A 26,062-nucleotide genomic window follows, 5' to 3' on the forward strand; every position below is an offset into this window, starting at 1 on the left:
AAACAGCTGAATGCAGTGAGTCTCAAAAGAAGAGAAGCATAGAGAAAACTTGCGCATGGGCAGTAAGCATACACGTCACACCAGGTGGGCTATTTAAACCTGCAGAACTGTAAAATCAATGCCTTCTGGTCTACAACATTCCTGCACATATTCCTGATCCTGTTACCTGTATTCTGATTTGCCTGACTAAGAAAGAACTCCGCCTGCACCGACCTCGGCTATCCCTGACCATCCGCTTGCCTGCTCCCTTGTACTTAATCTGCTGCTAGATACTGACCCGGCTTGTCTGATTCTGCTACATTTACTTACCTGCACCTGCACCTGCACCTGGCTTGCATCCTAACGGCTGCCATACTTACCTGCTGCTACATTACACCCACGGTCCTGCACCTGGCCTGCATCCTGGTCACTGCCATACCTGCTTGCTACTGCATCCATGCTCCGGTGTCCGGTCCCAGTCTGCATCCTGATTGCCGCCATACCTGCCCGCTGCTGCACCTACGTTCCTGCACCCGCACCTGGCCTGCATCTGGATCTCCTGGGTCCAGGGGCGGACTGACCATTTGGAATCTCGGGCACAGTAGGGGGCCCCATGAGATGCCCCTGGTACCTTTTTCATAGGCTTTTTTGAGTTTAGGCAAGGACACAGGGGCCCCATGATCCCTATTGCCCGGGGGCCCCATGAGTTGTCAGTCTGCCCCTGATAGAGAGGGAGGGTCATGGAGGACTTTAAAGGTGCTCAGTGGGGATAGAAGCAAACTAACTCCACCACCTTTCCGACTACTGGGTCTGGGTGAGTGAGTCCAAAGAAGGCCTCCATAGGAAAGTGCTGCGGGAGAAACAGAATCTGCTGCTTGAAGCCAGGTTTCTGTAATTGCTAGTAGGTTAAGGGAGCGGGAGACAAAAAGGTCATGGACAAAGGTGAGTTTATTACAGACAGAGCAGGCATTCCATAGCGCACATGAAAAAGGGAGCGTGGTTTTTAGGAGCACGGGGATTGATATTAAATTAAGTGGATTGCAGCAATTTCCGGAGGAAAGAGGGTGCCTGGTGTGGGGGTGAGATAGTGGAGGACCAGGGTTTAGGGAGATATCCCCAGAGGTTAGGAGAAGGAGGGTGAGGAAAGTAAGGTGGGAGTGGGATGTATATGAGTGTACATGCCTTCCTGCCCTGGTGTTTGGATCAGCAGGAGGTGATGAGAGCAGTAGTAGGGAGATGGTAGCAGTGAGGGTGAGATTTATAAGCTTTGGAGTGGATCACAGGGGTAAAGAAAGGAGATTTTGGGAACACAGGATAGTAATATGAAAATTAGGAGTAGAGGTGGCATATTAAAAAGGTACACGAGCGGGCTCAGACTTGTAGGAAATGTTTCCCAGGGTGTTTGCTTGCAGTCCATCCAGCGTGCAGTAGAGTTACGTATGATGCACAGTGCTAAATGCTATCTAGGTAGGTAGGGTTTTAATCTACAACAACTTTCAAAAGAGGCAGAGAGGTACAGGTAAATAGAAACCCCTTTATAAAGGCAAATAATATTAGTGCCCACTCTGTGTTCTTGGAAGTGGAGCCACAGTGTTTTCACAACAGTAGTGAAATGTAACATTGTTAAAAAAGAGAAAATCAATACATAATACTTCTCAGCTGAGTATGTCTCAGCAGGGAAATCTTATCCCTTCTATTGCTTCACTTCAAACGGCTCAGTCAATAGATGTTTGTAATAACCACATTACATAAATCTCTCAGAGGGAACAACCTGCATATTGCTGTCAAACAAACCACATAAATCTTTATGATGGATGGCCAGTCTGCTGGAAGTTCCGGAGGATGGAGTGGGAGGCTGCAGAGAGTTCTGAAAGATTCTGAAAATACTGGAGAACATTTCAAGATTCTCCCGTAAAGGAGAAGCCCAGACAAAACAGAGCATGCAGCTAATGGGTGGATCTACAGGTTTTCTCATCATAGCTAAGAAGTGGCACTGCACTGTTGGGGATGGCCACAAAGGTGCCTGGTGTAAAAAAACAAATTGGCCACTAGGTGTTGCTATAGTTAGAGTTGGGAATCCTGTAGTGAACAGTAGGAAGTGCAGGTGTCTAGGTAGTCCCTAGAGAGTAATGAGGATGTGACATACTTGGTGGGTTGGTGACAGCCCTGCTCCTGCCATCTTGGACCAAGGCAATCTCAAAGATTTAATCTTTGTGGATGTAGCTTCTGGTAGCTTCCCCTTAGGAAAGAAGCAAGGAAGAAGCAGGACTAATGGGACTAATCAGAGCCTTGAGGTGTAGGATGTAGAAATTTGGCAACACTCCTCTAAAGGTATGGGCTGCTTCTCATATCTGCTGTTTTCTGTTTGTGACTAAAGAATGTGCTCTCAATATTAGGATGACTGAAAAGATGTAAAGATTTAAATGGACTTTGTCCCAGTGAGTAGTTGTCTGGACTCTTTCTTCTCTTAAGCTCAAGATGGTCTTTTGGAAACAAAACTGGTGCAGGGTGAGGCTGTTATTGGGGTCCATTGTCGTAAGGCCTGAGGAAGGTTTGGGTTACTAGTGGAAGAAAGGGCTAGTGGTGGTGTTGGTTAGACCAGGAGATGGACCTCCTAGGGGGTGCCTCTGTAATGCTTCTCAGGGGAGGATCCCGTGCCCATAGCACCTCGTGAGTCTTGGTACCAGGCTATGATGTCCAGGAATGGGTTAAAGTGCTCCCACACCTTATGGCTGTGTATTTGAAGGACATGCCCCTCAGCAGGAGGCTAGGCTTCAGCACAACACTTCTAAAAGGTGCTGTGAGGCTGAGAGTGTGGAGAATCCCACAGTTCAAAGTGGGATACTTTATGGGTATACATGTTGGGGTAAGAGTGAGTAAACGATGTTTGTTATTTCAGTTCCAGTTTAAAAAGTGTCCCACCAAGGATCTTTTACATAGGATATATGGCCAGTATATCTCCAAAGAATAAGAGGCAGTAGACCTAATGACAGAGCAGGAGATGACTGAAACTTTACCTCAAGCTCTATGCTGACCTCCAGGAAAGCAGTGAGCCAATCATGTTAGAGTCAATATGGAATTTTTTTTCTGTACAGGGTCATGTTGCAATGGAGATAAATCTGAAGTGTTCAGGGACAGTTATAGACAATTTGATTATTTACTAATGGCAAATAGGCTGTTCACTTTGCAAGAGAGGTTGCACTTTGCAAGGGAATTTTCTTCAGAGCTTAGTGGATGTTGGCAAATTTCACTTTTCAAAGAACACTCAATAAACATGCATGGAAAATTTAAAAAAAATGTATTTTGGTTTGCAGATGATTGGGTGATGGAAGTAGGCAGAGCTTCATCTCATTCACTACGCTTCGAGGAAAATTCCCTTGGAAAATGCAGTTTTCTTTACAACCTTTAGTATACACTGTATGTATATGTATTTCTATATTGGGCATGGAGTTCATTTTGTTTTCCTAGGATAATCTCATGGAATTAAGGACAGGTTGTCTCAAAGGTTTCTATAGGCAATAGAATGTGAATGCATGTGACTTGGCATTTGCACACAACGGACCAACATTTTAGAAACAGTTTAAATGCATGCCATTCAGGGTGAAGTAGCATGTTCTCCTCATAGCTCACCTCCGTTGCTGCTAATACTTATCTTCCAATGCTCTCCCACTGCTGGTTCATCAGCCAGAGCCCCAAGAAGACAGCCTAGTGTCAATCTGTGTTAAAACGCACACACACACACACTAGATAGATAGATAGATGGATAGATGGATAGATAGAGGGTATAGAAAATAATCACCCACCTACAATATTCACATGTGGTTGCTTTGCAGCCTGAAATGAAGACAGACACAGTTTTTGTTTTATCCAGCTGTATTTACCCAGTGAAACTTATAGCATCCAAGTGAAAGATATAACATCAACATGACAGAATTTTGTTTTTCTTAATTCAAAAACAGAATTACTGAGTTAGAAAAAATGATCACCCCCTTGTGTCAGTATTCTGTTGAACCACCTTTTGTTATAATTCCAGCCTTTAGTCTGTTGGGATATGTCTCTACTAACTTTGCACATCTAGACTTTGCAATATTTGCCCACTCTTCTTTGCAGAACTGCTCAAGTTCAGTTAAATTTGATGGTGACCATTTGTGGAGTGCAGTCTTCAAGTCATTCCACAGATTTTCAATGGGGTTTAAGTCTGGTCTCTGACTAGGCCATGCAAGGATATTCACCTTTTCGTCCTTCAACCACTGTGTGGACATTTTTGCTGTGTGCTTTGAGTCATTGTCATGTTGGAAGGTAAACCTTGTTCCCATTAACAACTTTCTGGCAGAGGACAACAGATTTTCCTCAAGAATTTGACGGTATTTTGCCCCGTCCATTTTTTCCTTCTATCCTGTCAAGTGCTCCAGTCCCTACTGCAGAGAAACACCCCTATAACATGATATTACCACCTCCATGCTTTACTGTAGGAATGGTGTTATTTGGATGGCGAGCTGTATTGGATTTCCGCCAGACATATAGTTTGATGTTGAGGCCAAATAATTTAATTTTAGTCTCATCTGACAGTAGTACCTTTCCCCATGTGGCCTCAGAATCTTCAAGGTGCGTTTTGGAAAAACTCAGTGGTGACTGCATGTGGTCTTTCTTGAGGAGCAGCTTTTCTTTTTTGCAACCCTCCCACACATTTGTAGAGACTTTTTGATATTGTCACATGCACACAATGACTGCTCGTTGTAATAAATGCAACTGCTTCAGAGTTGCTGCAGACCTCTTGGTAGCCTCTCTTTATTTCAGACAGCAAAGGAAGAATATGTGATTATTTTAAATGGTGTGATTCTTTTCTATACCCACTGTATGTATAACACGCATATATATGAAAACTGTTTTACTTTTAAAAGGACTGTAATTCTGTGCAGCTGTTTTTTGATCTATGCACTTCTCACTGACAACATAACCAGGTCCTGGATCTCCACTGCAGCAGCACAGGTTGGCCAAGATCACTGTTCTAAACAAAACACTATGCCACCTTGCTCAATGGACAGTAAAGGGGCCGCTGTGAAGTGAGAAGGTCATCCTGACGCTTATTCAGATTTTTTCTTCTGCCAGAATGTTCCCTACAAGCTCATGTGCATGTTGCAGAGCCTTTTGGGTAGAAGGCTTATGCCAACTCAAATCCAGGTACTTACACTAGTAGCATTTAAAATATTTCTAATACTGTTTAATTAATACATAATATAGAGATAAGAGAAGGCATTAAAGGGCTATCACTAACCATCAAAGCACCACATCTCACAATTTTATGAAAGACCTAAATCAGATGCAGATGGGACTTTGAACTGAGATTGCCACGAATACTATTTGCCAGCTAGCGTTTGCCCATAGATGGCTAGTAAGTGATGGTGGAGACTGCATCACAGTATAGGAGGCCTCCCGTCTTGGTTCTTTTGAAAGTTTAAAACTTGCATTATACAGAGGCACAAGCTCCATCTTGACACTCACTCTTTCTATAAAAGCTATTAAGGCATGTGATCTCATGCAAAAACTGACACACACTCAGCGTCCTTCTACCCACCGTTGACACAGTTTTACACAATTCTGGATCTGGCCCTATTGGCATCCAGAGGTATTAAGCTAGTGGGAGACATAGTCAAAGGGAGTAGGCTAATGACTTTCGATCAACTAAAAGCTAAGCATGACCTTCCCAATCATTACTTATTTTGCTACCACTAATTATGCCATGTGTATGTGTCTCTGTTTGGTAGCTTGCCATTGGAGACTCAGCCTTCAGTCTTAGAATCTCAACTCTTGGACAATTCTGCAAAGAAAACCCTAAGGATTACAAAGAGTCTTTTCAAGTCGTACCACCTTTGGTGGCATGCTGCAAGTCCAAATAGGAGGAGGACATTCCTGATCTCCACAGAGAGGATTGGGAGGATATCTGGGATTACCCCCTAACATCTCATTTCTGCTAGAGATTGCCTAATTCACTCCAGATTCCTACACAGGATTTATTTGACACCTGCTAGGGTGGTTGGTATGTACTCCTCCCAGACGGCTGAGTGTTTGGGATGCGTTCACTCCCCTGCAGATTTTAGCCATACAGTCATCGCCAAAAATATTGACATCCCTGCATTTCTGTCAGATAATGCATAACTTTGCCCAGAACATTGTTGCAATTACAAATGTTTAGACAGTCTCATTACAAATGTTTAGATAGTTTATTGCATTTGTTTGTATTGGTATGACACAAAAAAGCGGAGAAACAAAAAGCCAAATCTGACAAATTCCACGAAAACCCCCAAAAATGGACTGGAGAAAATTATTGCCACTCTCAATTTAATGATTGGTAGCACACCCCTTGGAAAAAGTAACTGAAATCAATTGCTTCCTGTAACCATCAATGAATTTCTTACACCTCTCTACTGGAATTTTGGATCACTCTTTTTTCACTAACTGCTCCAGGTCTCTCAGATTGGAAGGGCTCCTTTTCCCAACTTCTGTTTTGAGATCTCTCCACAGGTGCTCTATGGAATTGACATCTTGTCTCATTGCTGGCCAGTTCAGTACTCTCTGGTGCTTTGTCTGAAACCATTTCTAGGTGCTGTGTGATGTGTGCTTTGGGTTATTGTCCTGCTGTAAGTCTCATGATCACTGATGAAGACTCAACTTTCCGACCCTGGGCTCTGCATTGCAATCCAGAATTCTTTGGTAGTCTTCAGATTTCATAATGCCATGCACACGTTCAAGACATCCAGTGCCTGAAGCAGCAAAGCAATCCCAAAACATCAGTGAACCTCCACCATGTTTGACTGTAGGGACTGTATTCTTTTTCTGAAAACAGTAGAATGATGGGCTTTACCAATAAGCTGTAATTTTGTTTCATCTGTCCACAGCACATTCTCCCAAAAGGATTTTAGCTTCTTCAGGTAAGTTTTGGCAAACTCCAGTCTGGCTTTTATATGTTTTAGTTGGATTTCAACTAAAGCAGCAGCCATCAATACAAGGAACACATTGCATTGATAGAAAGTACTGGGTCTTGTGCTGAATAAAGAAAAAAATGCTGGACTAAATTTAGGCTTTACACTTTGTATAACTAACTCAGAGATTAGTTAGAGAGGGGTCAGGAGTAGGAGCAGTGCCTGGAAGTTCAGCTTTAAAGTGGAACTATACTCACCTCTGTTCCAGCATTGTGAAATCTGTGCTTCAGTCTGCTACTTTGATATACTAATGTGAGTGCATACATGTTTTTAATACATTTTTTTTATGGTGTACACTATGAAGATTTTTTTTTTCTTTCAGCTGGGCTTAAACTTGTGCATGAGTTGCCAAGTCCATTGATAATCCATAGAGGCACTCACCTGCAGTTGCTGCTCTAGATTTCTGGATGTGTAAAGCTCCAGTTGCCCTTGTGATTAGGGCCCATCAGGGAGGTGAACACACACCCTTGGGGTCCCTGGTGGTCTTCATGATGTTCCTGATGATGTTGCACAATAATTTTTGGGGATATTATCTTTTATTCCTGGGCTTTAATAATCATGGACCCAAAAAATTGTGTTTTTGTATCCACTTTATTGGTTTGTTGATATTTTTGAGCTTCATATAGTCTTTTTTTATACACATTTATATTATTTTACATATTTATAGTGACTTGGCTTATACTTATAGCGGAGCACTATACTCATATGCTAAATACTGGTGTAACGTAAAACATGGTCGGAAAGGTGGAATTATCCTTGAATACAGTTGGGGGCCTTTATGTAAAAAAGTAGCTTGGAACTGGGCTTTAAAGGTAATTATACTTTGATTGCTTGCTTAAAAACAAACTTAGTTTAAAAAGAAATATTCTACACAAGAAAAAACTTCTAGCTGATGGTCAATCTTTCAAATGAAAGAATCTTTCTACAATTATGCAAGTTCACATTCTGCATGTGGGTGGGGTTTAATGCGCCCAAGTGTGGATTCTCTAGCAGCGCTTGCTAATGCCTAATCACTAGGCCATGGTCACCCTGATCGGCATCAAAGCAGCTCTCCAACTTAAAAGCGAACATGTTTCACATTAATCATAACGCTTCCTGTACATCTCACTACTTTCTAAGGCATACTTCATTTTTGGCTGTTCTTTAACTTCTCCCAGAGGAAATAGCAATACTAAGTGATTACAGCTGTGCCTGTGCCACACTCCACCAGAACAACCCAACATGCCACCTCACTCCAAGTTGCATTATGAAACTTCCTTCCAAGAAACCATAAAGTCGCTTCTTCACATAATCCCAAGTTTCTTCACCCTGAAGCCTGTCACTCACTACTCCTCTTCCACGACACCTCAGGCTAGGTACCTGTGCCGAGACATCAGTCCCTACATATGGGGCACCAGTCACTAGAGGGGGAGCCAGGCTCGCGAGCCCCTCACTACCAGGACCTTCCATCACCCATGCTGTGTGACCATGATTCCCCCACTAGCTGGGTGCTTAACCACCCATTGTCATTCTTGTTGTCACTAGCAATGGCAATATAGCCCTTTCTATTCTAGCTTCACTGCACGTTGGATCTATATAATGTAGCTTCAGCTGACATCTGACAACTGACTTCTTCATCCCCATTCTAAGCCCTTTTCTTAGATACGTCATGCATGCACCTCTCTTTCGGTAACTTACAGACCAGGCACCACATTTTGGATTGCATAACTTTTACTAGAAAGCACATGTCTGTACAGAATAGTCCTCCACATACTATAAATTGCCCTCTAGTTAATTATGGCTTCAGGCTGCCCAGCATCATACCTTAGTGCAAAGTCCATAGAATAAAGTCCATCTCTGGTGAATCTGACTTCAATGCCCCAACTGGGTACCCACCAAAGGGAGCTTGATGGCAAAAGCAGTCCTACATGCAGCAGTAGTCCTCCATGCAATTCCCCATCAAATGACCCAGCAAGGTTGCTTCCCCATACATTTATAGCTTGCCAGAAGGGTGCAGTGCTTTGAATACCTGGTAGCTGGCAAAATTAACCCCTTCCTAACTCTCAGGCAGTCTGGCAACAGGATAAACAATAAACAAATTTAATTAGTAAAAGACCATACAGGGATAACAAATATGAGGTAGAACATAGCCAAGTATTCACCCAAAGTAGGCACTTGCCTACATCCATGGTGGAGGAGAATGGACTGGCAACTTGGAGGAAACAATTGTGATTGGAAAGAAAATTCTATCCTAGCCAATCAACTTTCCTCTGAGCAGGCTCAGCCAGTTAGCGCCAGCCAGGGTCATGGAGGTGCCTACAAACACATGTACCTTCCCCCAACCATAAGCAGCCACATTAACAGAATGTTGTCTATGTCTTTAGGCATAGAACCTGGATAAGGAGAGGAAAAGAAAAGAGGAAGTAAAATAGAGAAAGATAATCACTATAATCTCCAGCTGTTCAGAGACTTGATATATTGGAGGATAGTGACAGGACCTTAGAAAATGTCATTAAAAGCAGAACAATTAAGGACAATGTACTGAACAATTCCACAGGACATTTCCAAATATTGAAGAGGATTTTTATTCTTTAAATTGATCATCAAACAACATTTAGCTAGAGATGCATCCAAAAAAGAAAACATATTTTCACAAGCTGTGGAATCAGTGTGAAAATCCACAAGTATTTTATTACTGGGTAAATCTGCTGGAGGAATAAATGCATTTAATTTGTTCAGCTTGATGAGAAGGATTAAAGCTGGGATAGGGCGATTGCATGTCAGACATGAAACATAAAACCCCCAGGATAACATACAGTAGGCAGACAGCACGGAGCCTGGGATTAATGTGCCCATTCCTCCACCGACTAATAATGTGTCAACTTATGTAACTTATAAGCGATCTTTAAGATGAATTTAAAATATACATCATTATTGCTGTTCGTGTGGTTTTGCCACTGTGGTATATTTGTAGAATGGTTCTAAATTTGGTTAGTGCTAATATTGATGTGCACTTTATATGAACTTTTGCTTGAGAGAACATTTTAGTTTCAACATCTATAGACAAGAGTCTTGTTATTAAAATTCTTCTTTTAGCCTTATTTCCATAAGCGTCTTCTCTTGAGCTTTGACAAGAACCTATAGGGAAAGGTCAGTGAGCAATTGTGAATTATTAATGCAAAATTCATTTTTAATGTGACTTCCCAATTTAGGCATGCTTGCTGTACCATATTTCTATTCATTTATTACATTTACCAAGGGCGCCAAGCCATAAAATCAATTTTACCAAAGTGATAACTCTCAGCTCCACTCACTTGCATTTGTGATTTTTCTTTTTGTGTATGTGTGTTTGTGATCTGTATTTGTGTACTGTTGCTTGCTTTACATTTTTATATTTCTTTTTTGTGTGCTGGTAATTATTATATCTTTGAAGGCTGAGGGGCTCCTGAGGCTAATGAGGTGCCATTTTGTGACCATAGAAAAGGTTCAGGATCACTGAAAGAAACTTCTTTAACCCTCAGAAGCCATCTAAAGCCAATTGCATTATTAAAAACCACCAAAAGCCACCTTTGTTTTGCCTTTCCCTTTGACTCCACTGCCCTTCAATAAAAAGGTAGTTTATGAAATATGAGGGTCATTCACACAATACGTGTTTGGCTTCTGGAAACCTTGCCCAATGCATAGACAAGGCAATTTGCCTTATGTCCAATTCAGTTCACATCACTGCACCACAGTGGTGTGCACTATTTATTTACAGTATTTATTACATGTACATAGTGTCAATTTACGCAGCGATTTACATATATTGTACATTCACATCAGTCCCTAACCCTCAAGGAGTGTACAATCAAAGGTCCTTTAAGCTGCGTTCACACTTGAGTGTTTTGTAGATTGGAGCTCGAAGCTCCAAACAAAAAATCAACTGTTCTCTATGGTGCTTGTCTGCGCGATCAGATGTGATCAATTGATATTGATAGAGAACAATTGATATTAAGTATAAGCTTTTTTGGAGCTTCGAGCTTCAAGCTACAAAACGCTGAAGTGTGAATGCAGCCTAACTCACATTCATACATACACAAGTAGGACATATTGTACTTATTTTCAGTGTAGAGTATTACAATGCAGTATATGGCATTGCAACTCGCAGTGGTGAATAAAGATGAATGAAGTGCCCAAAAAATAAAAAATACACCGACAAGATACAGTGCCTCGAAAAAATATTCATACCCTATTTTGCAAAGAAGAATTTACAAAAACGTCACTCTCTAGATGTACAGCTGATAGTGACATCCCCAAAAAGACTTGCAGCTGTAATTGCAGCTGTCAGGGACTCCAGGCTTTACCGCGGCGCGCGAGTCTGCGCATGCGCGATATGACTGGGCGCACTAGCGTGTGGGCACTAAGACCTGGGCGCCCCCAAACGGCAACGGCGGTCGCACATGCGCACTCGCGATCGCGGTTGCGCGTCTGGCACCAATGAGAGCGCCCTATTTAAACAGGCTCTGACTATGCTCAAATTGCCGTATGGTCTTTTCCTGTTATCCTGTGTCCTGAGAGATTGCTTTGTTGCCGACCCTGCCTGACCCTGATCCGTTGACTGTCTCCTGCTCTGATCCCTGGCTTGTCTGACCATTCTCCTGTCTAATCCTGTACGTTTGACCTCCTGTTGCTGAACCTGGCCTGTGACCCGTTTATCCTTCTGCCTGCCGCTTTGTACCGTTCTGCCTCCACCGTTACCGACCTGGTCTGTCTGACTTCACTCACTCCACCTCTTCACATCAGGCTCTCACCTGCTACGTACCACCGGCAAGTGCCTCTACCACAGCTGGTTGCACCCAGGGGCCGCGACCTGGTTTTGGCCTGCTCCAAGTCCATCCCCACCATCAGGGGCTCTGGTGAACAAGCAGGTCGGAGCTTAGATTCCGCGCCCCCGGGGAATCCCAGTCTGTAGAGTGCTAGGGGATACCACTGGTCGGTCCCTAACAGCAGCAAAAGGGGGGTCCTGGGGTCCTTTGAATGACAACTGCATGACCGCGCAATTGTCATTCAAAGTGCGACAGTGCTGAAAGCTGAAAATTGGCCTGGGTATGAAGGGGGTATAAGTGCCTGGTAGGCAAGTGGTTAAAAGAAAATGGGTATATCCCCAAAATTGGGAGTCTCCTCTGTATATATTTCCCTCTGAAGATACAGGACTAAAATAATCAATGATAAGGATAGTACAAAAACCATCCATATAGTCAAGATTCTCTTGTCCAGTTCTCGCGGTCAGCGCGTTTCGCTTGTATTGCAGCTTCTTCAGGATCGTATGACATAGAGGGAGCAGCACTACTATCATTAAACAGAATTTGGCTTATACACATTTTCATAATCAGCATGAATAAATATACAGAGACAGCATACCTTAGTACCTCTGGGGTCCTTCCTTTTCTGATAATCAACAGCTTTTTAACATAAAATGCTTTTAAATTTGTATATTAAAGTGTATAATTGTTTTAAGAATTTGTTTCGTCTCATGCTGTGCCTTTAAAGTCCGCTATTTGCCGTACAAGATATCTTGTTGGTGTGTTTTTTATGTGTTATTTGGCAGTGGCCCTCTGAAAGGTATGATGTTTGATGAATGAAATGCCATTTTATTAAAGTCTTAAAGAAGGAAAAAGTAAACAGTGTGATGCGTTATATCACTGGTGCTGGCATCAACCAGCACATAAGCTTGTGACCTCACTTATTATTCCGTCAGCTGACCCCACTGCTGACAGAATACACTGATCAGCAGTTGCAGTCAATTGGCAAACGTTTTCCAGCATGTCTCTTCGGTAGAGGTCATCGACTTAAACAAGGAGGGTCACACACTGATCGAAATCTGTCCAGTCCCTGCTGAACTGGCCAAATTGCAGTCTATGCCCAGCTTTGGGGGAAAGTTCAAACTCTTAATTTCTGTCCTCCCTAGCAGAGGCTAGAAGTTCCATAGAAGTCCATCTGGACAAATAGACTGATGTAACTTTGGCCAATGACTGGAACCCTTGGTCCACATGAATATTCCTGTTTAGGCTATACAGGACAGGAGGGAGAGGCAGGTGTAGTTGAGTGCCAGTTTATCTTCATGGGGGAAGGGGACGGTCTCAGGCTGCCCCATAGACACAAGGTCATTACCAGATACAGCAGAAAACAGATAGCATGGGAAACTAGCCTGATGTTTCTTGAGGGAAGTAATGACTAGACAGACAAGAAGACCTTATCCAGATGTTGCGGTTTCCCCTGAAATAAACCAGAACTAGGTGTGTGTGCATCTGCCCTTTTCTATAGCATAAACTCCAATGCTGAGACAGCTGTGCAACATACCCCTCTGAACCGAGAATGAGGGCCACCATTTAGCCAAAGTGTGTAGCCAAAGGGCTCTCTCAGCTTGCCCCCACACTTGGATCACAAACAATTAATACGCAAAACAAATTGGTTAAAGTAAACCCACAAGCACATGACTTTTCCATTATATTGGCTTTTCCAAATACCAAATACGATCACTTAGAGGTTGGATGAAAAGGTTAGTGCACAAAAATACTCTTCCTAGCTAGTCAACTGTATATATAGAACCAAAAAGATGGACAAATGAGAAGGAAAGAGGGACAGGGGGATTTGGTTCAATAACAGGGACAACCCCTTCAAATGAGGGATAGTTGGGAGCTATGCTGAAACAATGGTGCCTGAGGTCAAGTGTTGCTGCATCCATCCACATTCTACTACTAGCAGCCTTGGTGCCCAACAAGCGACTTGACATGGACCTGGAGCGCAGCAGGTTGCACAATGAGTGAGAGTGGCTCTGGAGGACTTTAGAGCTAGAACCACCGGCTGCCAGTGACAGCCCTGGCCTTGCCTGTTAATGTAACAGTGAGTCGGGGTACCTCTCTACCACTATGTCCTATTGTATGTATGGGTCCCCGTGGTTTCTAACAGCAGCCTTGCCTGTCAAGCACAATTTATTCATGTGTATGGGGCCACACTGTAACCGCCCCACAAACACGCACAACACATGCGGTTGCAGAGTGGTAGGCCAGTATTTAGGGGGTTAAAACCTATAAAATGTTCTCTGAGGAGTGACCAGAAAGTGGATTGCTGTTCAGAGCAAAGCAGGTTTGAATTGACACAGTTCACATGTTGGATAAAGGGAGATAAAAAAGCCTGCTAATGTAACAGAAATAAAAGAGAACAAAAAGGGGTGGTCACTCAAAAAAAAAAAAGTCAGTTAATAGAAAAAAATGGTTGATTAAATGAATTAGTTATATGCAGGGGCAGACTGACAACTCATGGGGCCCCCGGGCAATAGGGGATCATGGGGCCCCTGTGTCCTTGCCCAAACTCAAAAAAGCCTATGAAAAAGGTACCAGGGGCATCTCATGGGGCCCCCTACTGACCCCAGGCCCTCGGGCAGTGCACGAGTTTCCAAATGGTCAGTCTGCCTCTGGTTATATGATAACAAAAATGCACAAATATTTGATGTAAACCCTTGGATATTTTTTCCACAATATTCATAGAATATTTATTCATATTTATTGTCAAATATGGGAATGAAAATGGAAAATAGATAAACTATTCTTAACTTGCTTAAGTTTTTCTCCGGAAACATTCTTGGATTGTGTTCAGAAGATGCCTTTGGAATCACTCAGCATATAATAGGATTATCTGTCCTTTATCGGATTTTACAAATCAGAAATGTTTTTTGCAATTCTCGCAGCCCAAAACAGGATGTAAAAGTCGATTTATAGATACAATCTAGATAAATTGTACATTTGGCCAAATTTGCTATCAAAACAGCAACAATTTTCCAGAAAATGAGAAAGTAATTCATGCGAATTTGTATTTTACATGAGTAAAAGCTAAAGTAAATAGAAGGCAAATGGTTACCCTCCAGGGGCCTGCAGACCTAATAAAACATGTACGTCAATAAATAGTCTTCTTTTTCTGCCTGTATTCTAAACAAGCTTTCTGCTATTCAGATCCAGCAGAATTGTCCTCTACCGGCTATGCAGATGCTGCCACCTAGCTGTCAGTCCTGTAAAGGAATGGTATTTACTGGATTCAACTGCACATTACAAGGGAGTGTTGGAGCACAAGACCTCTTTCACATGGGCATCCGGGAAATAATATTATTATACAGTGCAGTGCTTTGTAACGTGAGGGCAGACAGTACAATTACAATACAATTTAATATAGTAGGGAACAGAGGGCCCTGCTGGTTAGAACTTACAATGAAGCTGAGCCATGGTTTTACCACCCCAGATCCCGCACCTAGCACCTGCCATATAGATGCCGCAGCTTGGCTCACAGTTGCAGCACATTAGACCCAGTGCATGAGGCTTCTGGTGTTTAACGATGCACTTAGCAGTACTTCCAGTTAGGACAGTATGGTACCCAGGGACAGATGTCCAGGATGCGAGAAATCTGGGCATTCTTCTCTGAGTGCATAGTGCTAAGTGTGAACTTAGTCTTTGGATTTAAAAAAAAACATTTTAAAAAATGCTTCAACCCCAAATTATTAGTAAAACTTTGGCTGGATGATGATAAGGCTACATGCATAAAGGACAAATCAAGTCATCGTACATGAATCCGAACCATGGTGTGACAGTGTGAACAGTTGACTTCCAGCTGATATTACCCCCCTTCATTACCAGGCCATTAAATCCAGAAACGAAAATGTAATATATTGCAGCTTACCAATCATTAGATATGGTGGCTGCATTAGTTTCCTTTTTTTAGGCTTTTTACCCTCTGTTTTCACCTAGTGATCTGGCCGGTAACACACCTCCTGTATTAGAGTGCCTTCACTCTAGATCAGGGGTCTCCAAACTGTGGCCCATGTGCCAGATGTGGCCCTTTGCTTGCTTTCATTCCACTGATACAAAGCACTATTATTTCCATTGACACCAACAATGGGGCGATATTCCTCCCACTGACACCAATGATGGGGCGCTATTCTTCTCATTGACACCAATGATGGGGTGCTATTCCTCCCACTGACACCAACGATGGGACACTATTTCTCCCACTGACAGCAATGATGGGGTGCTATTCCTCCCACTGACACCAACGATGGGACGCTATTTCTCCCACTGACAACAATGATGGGGCATTGTTCCTCCCACTGACCCCAAGGAAGGGGCACTGTTCCTCCCACTTACACCAATGATAGGGCACTATTCCTCACACTGACACCAGCGATAGGCCACTGTTCCTCACACTGACAACAGCGATAAGGCACTGTTCCTCACACTGACAACAGCAATAGGGCACTGTTCCTCACACTGACACCAGCGATAGGGCACTGTTCCTCACACTGACACCAGCGATAGGGCACTGTTCCTCACACTGACACCAGCGATAGGGCACTGTTCCTCCCACTGACACCAACGATGGGACACTATTTCTCCCACTGACACCAACGATGGGACACTATTTCTCCCACTGACAGCAATAATGGGGTGCTATTCCTCCCACTGACACCAACGATGGGACGCTATTTCTCCCACTGACAACAATGATGGGGCATTGTTCCTCCCACTGACCCCAAGGAAGGGGCACTGTTCCTCCCACTTACACCAATGATAGGGCACTATTCCTCACACTGACACCAGCGATAGGGCACTGTTCCTCACACTGACAACAGCGATAGGGCACTGTTCCTCACACTGACACCAGCGATAGGGCACTGTTCCTCACACTGACACCAGCGATAGGGCACTGTTCCTCACACTGACACCAGCGATAGGGCACTGTTCCTCACACTGACACCAGCGATAGGGCACTGTTCCTCCTATTGACTCCTATTTAACATGATTTTGAATGTGATTGCTTAATTCTGAACACAGCTACATCCCCAGTTATAAGAAGGTGTGCACACTTATGCAACCACATTATTTGAGTTTTTTTATGTTCATTTATATAAAATATTTCAGTTTGTTGTTCAATTGAGTTGTACAGTTTATAGGTCACATTAAAGGTGGAAAAAGTTCTGAAATTATTTATCTTTTGTCTAATTTTTTTACTTCACAGAAACCTGACATTTTAACAGGGGTGTGTAGACTTTGTATATCTAATATATATATCTTTATGTCCTTACACAGCAATAAATATGAAAGAGGGTCTATTCCTTTAGGCCTCGCTCACATCATATGGCCATAAACAGTTAGGCTTGTTCACAGAGATGGATGTTTTTCTCTGCAAGGTCACAAAGAAAACTTGTTTTCCATGTGTCCTGTTCACACCACAATGTTGATCTCATGTGAGGATTAATTCTGTGCCGGAAAATGCATGCAGGTTGCAGAAACAATACACACACTGCAGGGGCGGACTGACCATTTGGAAACTCGGGCACTGCCCGAGGGCCCGGGGTCAGTAGGGGGTCCCATGAGATGCCCCTGGTATCTTTTTCATAGGATTTTTTTAGTTTGGGCAAGAACACAGGGGCCCCATGATCCCCTATTGCCCGGGGGCCCCATGAGTTGTCAGTCCGCGCCTGCACACATGATACCAATGTTGTAGTGAACAAAGCACATAGAAAATAATTGTTTTCTCTATGTCCTTACAGATAAAGGTGCTACAAAACTCCCAAATGTGCACAAGGCCTTACTGTTGCTTGTGACCCCATTAGAAATTCTGTTCACTTCCTAGTTCAGTGACCACAAAAAAAGTGAAGGGAAATGTATTGACTGTGGATATAGACAGCAATAAATGGTAGACAGAGGTTCTAGCACTACTCCATTCTATCCATAAATTATTATTATTATACAGAATTTATACAGTTTGCACAGCACTTTACAATATAAAGGGAGACAGTACAATTACAATATACAGTAAATGAAAAATGAGTTCTGTTTTCTGGGTATGGTGTCTTTTGTGCTGTGGAAATTCCCATGTTGATCGCGGCTGTACATTGTGGCAGTTGGCAGTGTGACCTCGGGCCGTCTGTCAGTATGAAGTATACAGTCCAGGGGGATTGTTCTATTCTGAAGTACAGTCTGTCTCTCCAGACTCATTGTCTGACTAATCAAAACAACTTAGAGAACACAAATGCTGCCTAAGAACATCAGGAAAGCTGTTTTTTCCCCTTTGTGTTCTTAACTGTGCTTGGAAGGGATTTTCTGTATTGTTCTGCAACATGTTTACAAGGCATGTGATTGGTGGGAATATTGTAAAACACGAGCAAACTGAGAAGCACACGTTCTAAGTCACAGGGGGGGTTGTCACCACAAGCACTATTACAATTACTTCTACATGAAATGTACAGCTTTAGAATGCTGACATTAAGTCCTCATTCACATGGGCACTGAGGCCTGTATGCCACAAATGGGCCATTTGTTTATGTGGCTGGAGCTGCCAAGTACTGCATGCAGGCAGACAATTCAAGAGTTATTCACCCTGAGGTCATCACAGAGGACAAGGGGGCACTCTTTACATCTGGAGGAAAAGAGATTTATTCTCCAAACACTGGAAGGTTTCTTCACAGTAAGAGCTGTGAAAATGTGGAATAGACTCCCTCAAGAGTTGGTTCTGGCCAGCTCAGTGGATTGCTTTAAAAAAGGTATGGATTCTGTCTTGGATACACAGAATATAACTGGATACTAACATTTATAGGTAAAGTTGATCCAGGGAATATCCGATTGCTTCTTGGGGGATCAGGAAGGAATTTTTTCCCCTGCAGGAGCAAATTGGACCATGCTTTGCTGGGATTTTCACCTTCCTCTGGATCAACTGTGGGTATAGGATTATAACTTTTTTTTATAGTTGAACTAGATGGACTTTTGTTTTTTTTCAGCCAGATTAACTAACTATGTCTATGGAGACTCAGTGGCTGCATGGACACAGCTGTTCATCCTAATTTGACAGGCATGTGGGTGCGGGTGAGCAGCCTCAAATGTACACTCACCTGTACCTGGTTAGGGGCCACTCACCTGGATGCCACTGAGCCACCATAGACTTACCCAGGCTGCCTGCACACAGCACCTTTTGGTTTCATAAGCAAAAGCACCATTTACGCTGTATGGATCTCAGTGCCCATGTGAGTAAGGCCTAAAGCTGAACTCCAGTCGAGCTACAAAAATGTTTGCTTACCTATACCTGCGCAGTATCTTTGTTGCAGTGCATTGCATTTCCGTAATGTCATCAAATCTGTGTTCTTTTAAGGCATTTTTTAATTTTGGAAACAACCAAAGATCGCAAGGTGATAAGTCTGGGGAAAAAGGTGGTTGGTCAAGTTTCAGAATTGATTTCTGGGTCAGGAACTCACAAACACTTAACGCTTCATGTGCAGGAACATTGTCGTGGTGGTGATGTCACTTATCAAGCCAGAGTTCCAGTCTTTTCCTCCAAACAGATTCCCTTAACATTTTCAGAATTTCAAAGTAAGAATGTTGCAGTTTTGGCTGCCCACTTCTTGCATCATTGAGGACATTTTCCCTCCCCTCCTTAACCCACCAATGACATTTAAAAATACTTGCTTTTTTCATGTAGTTCACCATAAGCCTGTTGTAACAGATTTAAAGTTTCACTCACACATTTGTCAATTTTCACACAAAATTTGTTGTTAATCCTCTGCTCCAGATTCCTGTTACTCATATTCTGCCAAGAGCACAACGCACACACGTGTATTCCTTCGACTACTCCATAAAGACTGAGTCAGCTGGTCTGCGACCCGGGTAGGTGCAAGTTAGAACATGTCATGTCTGTGTGACTCACCCCCATAGTGCTATGCTGCAGGCATTCCTGGAATTAAATTGTCACACCTTGTATATGTAAAGTGACCTGCCAGAAGATTTGTAAATCATTTTTGTCATCTGTCTGACAGATATCATAGCCAGTGCCCTGACCTCCATTCTTGTTAAACATTCAAGTTTGTAGGCAGGTGTTATGTGTGTAACCACTGTTGCACCCAACAAGTGGCAATATCACTCAGGCGTGTGACAGCCATGGAAATCTGTAGATCATTCACTCATTTTCTGGTTAGCTGCCACAACACAGGGATCGCATGATGCTGCTTACCCCTATCGTCCTCTGTACTGGGCTTTAGGTAGCCATTTTGGGGGAGTCTATGTCTGATTGAAAAAATGTAGCCAGGTGCTTGGCTAGAGACAAACAAACAATTTAGGATGCCATGCTGCAACTAAATGGGTTAACACTACGTTGTCTCCATCCACCATAGGTTGCTGACAGGCAGGGAGAGCTCAAGAGACTTGATGGTTGGCAGCGTTGGACTTTTGGACTACAATTCCCAATGCAAGCCTGGTATAAAGAGAGAGCTATAATTTCACAGGCTGGATCCCCAGTAGCTTTCTTTTTGGAGGAGACCGAGGTGTGCACACCGCTGCTCCTGTGTGCACAACAACCTGCCACAAGCCTGGGACTCTGTGCTGAGGACTAGAGTTACTCCAGGCAGATCCAGAAGAGTGCTGATATCTGAACAGCAGGACCCCAACTGGCGTATTACTGGGACTGGTTAGAGGACACTGCTGCCATTAACCTGTTGCTACTTGCAGAGGCTGAGAATATAGGGACTGGCCATCTAACTAGCAGCATTATTTACTGCATGCAGATTTTACTGGGACTGTACTTATGTGCATCATTGTAAAGACTGGGACCCAACTCTAGCCGACTGAAGAACTAGGGCTAAAGACTGCTCACTCAGATAGCTGCTTCACAAGAACTTTGCCTAGTGTCCATAGTAAGAGGTACCTATTTAGTGAATCTTATAGTTCAACACTGCCATTCATATAGAGTGCATTCTAAAATGGATATAGCCTACTGATTACAGAGCAATTATTGTAGTATTGATTATCATTGCTGTTACTGTTTACTAATGTCATTATTTCAGTTTTTTTTGGATTACCAGGTTTATTGTAACTTATGCATTAACAGGCAAATCACACTTTTAGCATGTTACATGTGTTATTGAGCTGCAGTACTCCTAATTTTGAAAGGCACCTCAATGCACAGCAACTCACTACTTTGTTGGAATAAAAGCTGCATGCACATTTGTCAGTTGTGGTGACCTAAAGAATGATACAATAAGTTTGTGTGTTAACGCAATGCACCAGCACATCAAAGTCTGGATGCACTTTAGGCAGAATTTTACTTCTCCTGAGCTATAGATACATACACTATATTGCCAAAAGTATTGGGACACCTGCCGTAACACACCCATGAACTTTAATGGCATCAAAGTCTTAGTCTGTAGGGTTCAATATTGAGTTGGCCCACCCTTTGCAGCTATAACAGCTTCAACTCTTCTGGGAAGGCAGTCCATAAGGTTTAGGAGTGTGTCTATGGGAATGTTTGACCATTCTTCCAGAAGTGCATTTGTGAGGTCAAGCACTGATGTCGGACGAGAATGCCTGACTCACAGTCTCCGCTCTAATTCATCCCAAAGGTAATCTATCAGGTTGAGGTTAGGACTCTGTGCAGGCCAGTCAAATTCCTTCACCCCAAACTCACTCATCCATGTCTTTACAGGCCTTGCTTTGTGCACAGATGCACAGTGATGTTGGAACAGGAAGGGGCCATCCCCAAACTGTTCCCACAAAGTTGGAAGCATGAATTTGCCCAAAATATCTTAGTATGTTGATGACTTAAGAGTTCCCTTCACTGAAACTAAGGGGCCAAGCCCAACCCCTGAAAAACAGCCCACATCATAATCCCTCCTCCACCTAAGTTTACATTTGGCACAATGCAAGTACCATTCTCCTGGCAACAGCCAAACCCAGACATGTCTATCGGTTTGCCAGACAAAGAAGCATGAACACGTTTCCACTGCTCTAGAGTCCAGTGATGGCGTGCTTTACACCACTGCATCCAACATGTCAGGGACCATCGCGACGCATGGGTCTACACATGCGTAGGCGTCTGTCAAGGCATACAGGTAGCAGGGCACTAGGACCCAGTCGCACTCGTCATCTTGACAGTACTAGGCAGGCACTGGGACCTAGGCGGCGACTGTCAGGTGCAGGGCGGGCTACTTAAGCCAGCCCTGCACAGATGCTTGTTGCCGAATGGTCTTTTGTATCCTGTTGCCTGTGTAGTGAGTACTCTGATCTGGATTGTCTGACCTTGTTGCCTTCTCCTGTCCTGACCCCTTGGCTTGCCTGACTCTGCTCCTGGATGTTCCCTTATAGATCTGATCTTTTGGTATTGACCCTGCGTGTGACCCGACTATCCTTTGCCTATCGTCTTGTACCTCACCGACCCGCTAGTTACCTACCCAGCTTGTTTGACTCTGACTTTGCTCATCCGTCCATCCATCCCTCAGGGATCCCTGGGCTCCCTCACATCAGACTCTTAACCCGCTGGAGCCCTTGGCAGACTCCTCTACCTCTGGTAGAGATACCTAGCAGCTGCGACCTGGTCCCGGAGCGCTCCAAGTCCATCCCCACCATCAGGGGCCCTGGTGAACAAGTGCCCCGGTATTTAGACTCCGCACTCTGGGGAGGCTCTATCAGGGGACTGATAGAGGTACTGTCAGGCGGTCCATTACACAACACTTTGCATTGCACTTGGTGATGAAAGGCTTGGATGCAGCTGCTTGGCCATATAAACCCATTCCATGAAGCTCTCTATGCACTGTTGTTCTGCTAACGTAGTTTGGATGTCTTTAGCTATTGACTCTACAGACAGTTGGTGACGTCTGCACACTGTGTGCTTCAGCACCTACCACTTTACTGTTGTTCCCAGTTGCTTCCACTTTGTTATAATACCACTAACAGTTGAATGTAGAATATTTAGTAGCAAGGAAATTTCACGGATGACTTATTGCACAGATGGCAACCTATCATGGTAGCACACCTAAATTCACTGAGCTCCTGAGCGCGACCCATTCTTTCACAAATGTTTGTAAATGCAGTCTACATGCCTAGGTGCTTGATTTTATACATCTATGGCCATGGAGGTGATTGGAACACCTGAATACAATGATTTGGATGGGTGTCCCAATACTTTTGGCAATATAGTGTATGTACTGTGCCTTGAAAAGGTATTCATCCCCCTTGAAATTTTCCACATTTTGTCATGTTACAACCAAAATCGTAAATGTATTTTATTGGGATTTTATGTGATAGACCAACACAAAGTGGCACATAATTGTGAAGTGGAAGGAAAATGATAAATGGTTTTCAACATTTTTTACAAATAAATATGTGAAAAGTGTGGCGTGCATTTGTATTCAGCCTCCCTGAGCCAATACTTTGTAGAACCACCTTTCGCTGCAATTACAGCTGCAAGTCTTTTTGGGGATGTCTCTGCCAGCTTTGCACATCTAGAGAGGGACAATATTGCCCATTCTTCTTTGCAAAATAGCTCAAGCTCTGTCAAATTGGATATAGAGCGTCTGTAAACAGCAATTTTCAAGTCTTGCCACAGATTTTCAATTGGATTTAGGTCTGGACTTTGACTAGGCCATTCTAACACATGAATATGCTTTGATCTAAACCATTCCATTGTAGCTCTGGCTGTATGTTTAGGGACGTTGTCCTGCTGGAAGGTGAACCTCCACCCCAGTCTCAAGTCTTTTGCAGACTAACAAGTTTTCTTCTAAGATTGCCCTGTATTTGGCTCCATCCATCTTCCCATCAACTCTGACTAGCTTCCCTGTCCCTGCTGAAGAAAAGCATCCCCACAACATGATGCTGCCACCACCATGTTTCACAGTGGGGGCAGTGTATTCAGGGTGATGTGCAGTGTTAATTTTCTGCCAAATTTTTAGGCCAAAAAGTTCAATTTTGGTACCATATGACCAGAGCACCTTTTTCCACATGTTTGCTGTGTCCCCTACATGGCTTCTGGCAAACTGCAAACGGGACTTCTTATGGCTTTCTTTCAACAGTTGCTTTCTTCTTGCCACTCTTCCATAAAGGCCAGATTTGTGGAGTGCATGACTAATAGTTGTTCTGTGGACAGATTCCCCCACCTGAGCTGTGGGTCTCTGCAGCTCCTCCAGAGTTACCATGGGCCTCTTGGCTGCTTCTCTGATTAATGTTGTCCTTGCCCGGCCTGTCAGTTTAGGTGGACGGCCATGTCTTGGTAGGTTTGCAGTTGTGCCATGTTCTTTCCATTTTCGGATGATGAATTGTACAGTGCTTTGTGAGATGTTCAAAGCTTGGGATATTTTTGTATAACCTAACTCTGCTTTAAATGTTTCCACAACTTTATCCCTGACCTGTCTGGTGTGTTCTTTGGCCTTCATGATGCTGTATGTTCTCTAACAAACCTCAGAGGGCTTCACAGAACAGCTGTGTTTATACTGAGATTAAATTACACACAGGTGGACTCTATTTACTAATTAGGTGACTTCTGAAGGCAATTGGTTCCACTAGATTTTAGTTAGGAGTATCAGAGTAAAGGGGATTGAATACAAATGTATGCCACACTTTTCAGATATTTATTTGTACATATTTTTGAAAAGCATTGATCATTTTCATTCCACTTCACAATTATCTGCCGCTGTTAGGCTCCGCCAGGTGGTGCCTCTGGCTGCCCACTGGACAGACCTACCCAGAGCGTGGAATCTAAGCCCCGGTCTGTGCTTTCCCCAGGGCCCCTGATGGTGGGGATGGACTTGTAACAGACCAGGGCCAGGTCATGACCTCCGAGCAGGCCCACCAGTGGCAGAGGGAGCCTCCGGGGATGTATGCAGGTACCGGGAGAGCCAGATGTGAAAAGGACGGCGGGACCTAGCAGGATGGTCACGAGCCGTGGTCCCGTGGGGTAAGCGAGGTACCGAATCGGCAGGCGAAAATAGTCAGGTCACACGCAGGGTCAGCCGGATAAGTCAGTCCGCAGAATGGTCAAACAAGCCGGGGGTCAGGATAGGAGAAGGCAGAGTAGTTAGGGCAATCCGGGTCAAAGCACAGGAGAAGGCAGCGTAGTCAGGGCAATCTGGGTCAAATCACAGGAGAAGGCAGCGTAGTCAGGGCAATCAGGGTCACTAAACAGGTACAGGAACTTCAGGATCACAGATAGACCTTGCGACAATCTGTGACAGTGCAGGGCATCTTTAAATAGTGCGCCCTGCACTGTCATTGGCCGGCCAGGATGCGCCCCCGGGCTGTCATTGGTCGCCCGAGGCGCGCCCACGGCTCCTACTGCGCATGTGCGGCGTCCTGTCAGCCGCGGCCCGCCGGGACCTAGTGCCTGTGTCCCGGCGTGAGCAGACGCCAGTGCGCGTGCGCCGGGAGAGGAGCCGCGATCCCTGACAGCCGCTTTGTTGGTCTACAGTATCATAAAATCCCAATAAAATACATTTACATTTTTGGTTGTAACATAAAATGTGGAAAATTTCAAGGGGTATGAATACTTTTTCAAGGCACTGTACATTTACATAAATGTGTACAAAAGTATTGTAAAATGTCAATATGAACTAGCTAGGAAAGCTTTACAGTTTACAAATTAATGTTCCACTAATTTTGTATACAATTACAACTGACAGTGAGCTGGATTTGGTGGTTAAGATATAAAAAGATTTTGAATCCGGCCATTAAAATGAAATGTTGGGCTAAATAGGACAGCTGGACTCCTTCATTAGTCAAATACTTTTCCTCTACATTTTTAATATTGGGTAGTTAAGAATGTGAGATTTTTTTCCTTTTGCTGAGCAGAAAGTGGGTCACAGGAAATGATCTTTAGATCACAATATATCAGCACGGCGAGGGGAATGTCAAAAATGGATTCAAATGGCTTTAACAAGCTTGCAAGCTGTTTCTTCTTATTGAATCTTGAATAAATAATGACTCCATCCCCCTTTAAGTCTCACCAAACAGAAACATTTTTTAATACACCAGAGTGAGTAGGATTCATGCCTCTATTTTTAACTATGGGGCCGTTGCCACGGCCTCCTTACTCCCAGGCCTCCAGCCACCTGCAGATCCCCTAACCTCCCATGTGCCTGCCAGCTCCCATAGTGGTCCACCATACCCCCCAACCTCCCACAGTTCCCTCAGGCTCCCTGAGAGCTCTCAGATCCCTACAGTGCACCCTAACCTCCTGACACAGTGTCACTAGCTTAGCTTTCTGCAGTGCCTCCAGCTCCCCATATTTCCACCAATCTCCAACAGTATGCAATAGTGTCTTCCCCCCGAGTCCCTGCAATGCATTTC

General features: G+C 43.7%; 1 protein-coding gene across 1 annotated transcript in view; it reads right to left on the minus strand.

Moving 5' to 3' along the window:
* Positions 1 to 9,507: 9,507 nt before the first annotated feature.
* The window catches only part of HS1BP3 (HCLS1 binding protein 3), a 279,416-nt gene continuing 262,861 nt past the window's right edge, over positions 9,508 to 26,062 (minus strand). Inside the window, exon 7 of the mRNA XM_089657353.1 lies at positions 9,508 to 10,076. Within this exon, the coding sequence (XP_089513479.1) occupies positions 10,037 to 10,076 (40 nt within the window). The 3' untranslated portion in view covers positions 9,508 to 10,036. The remainder of the gene's footprint in view (positions 10,077 to 26,062) is intronic.

This window comes from Staurois parvus, unplaced genomic scaffold (assembly GCF_062004578.1).
Source record: "Staurois parvus isolate SC_StPar_1 unplaced genomic scaffold, SC_StPar_1.0 ptg000985l, whole genome shotgun sequence".
Classification (NCBI taxonomy): Eukaryota; Metazoa; Chordata; class Amphibia; order Anura; family Ranidae; genus Staurois; species Staurois parvus.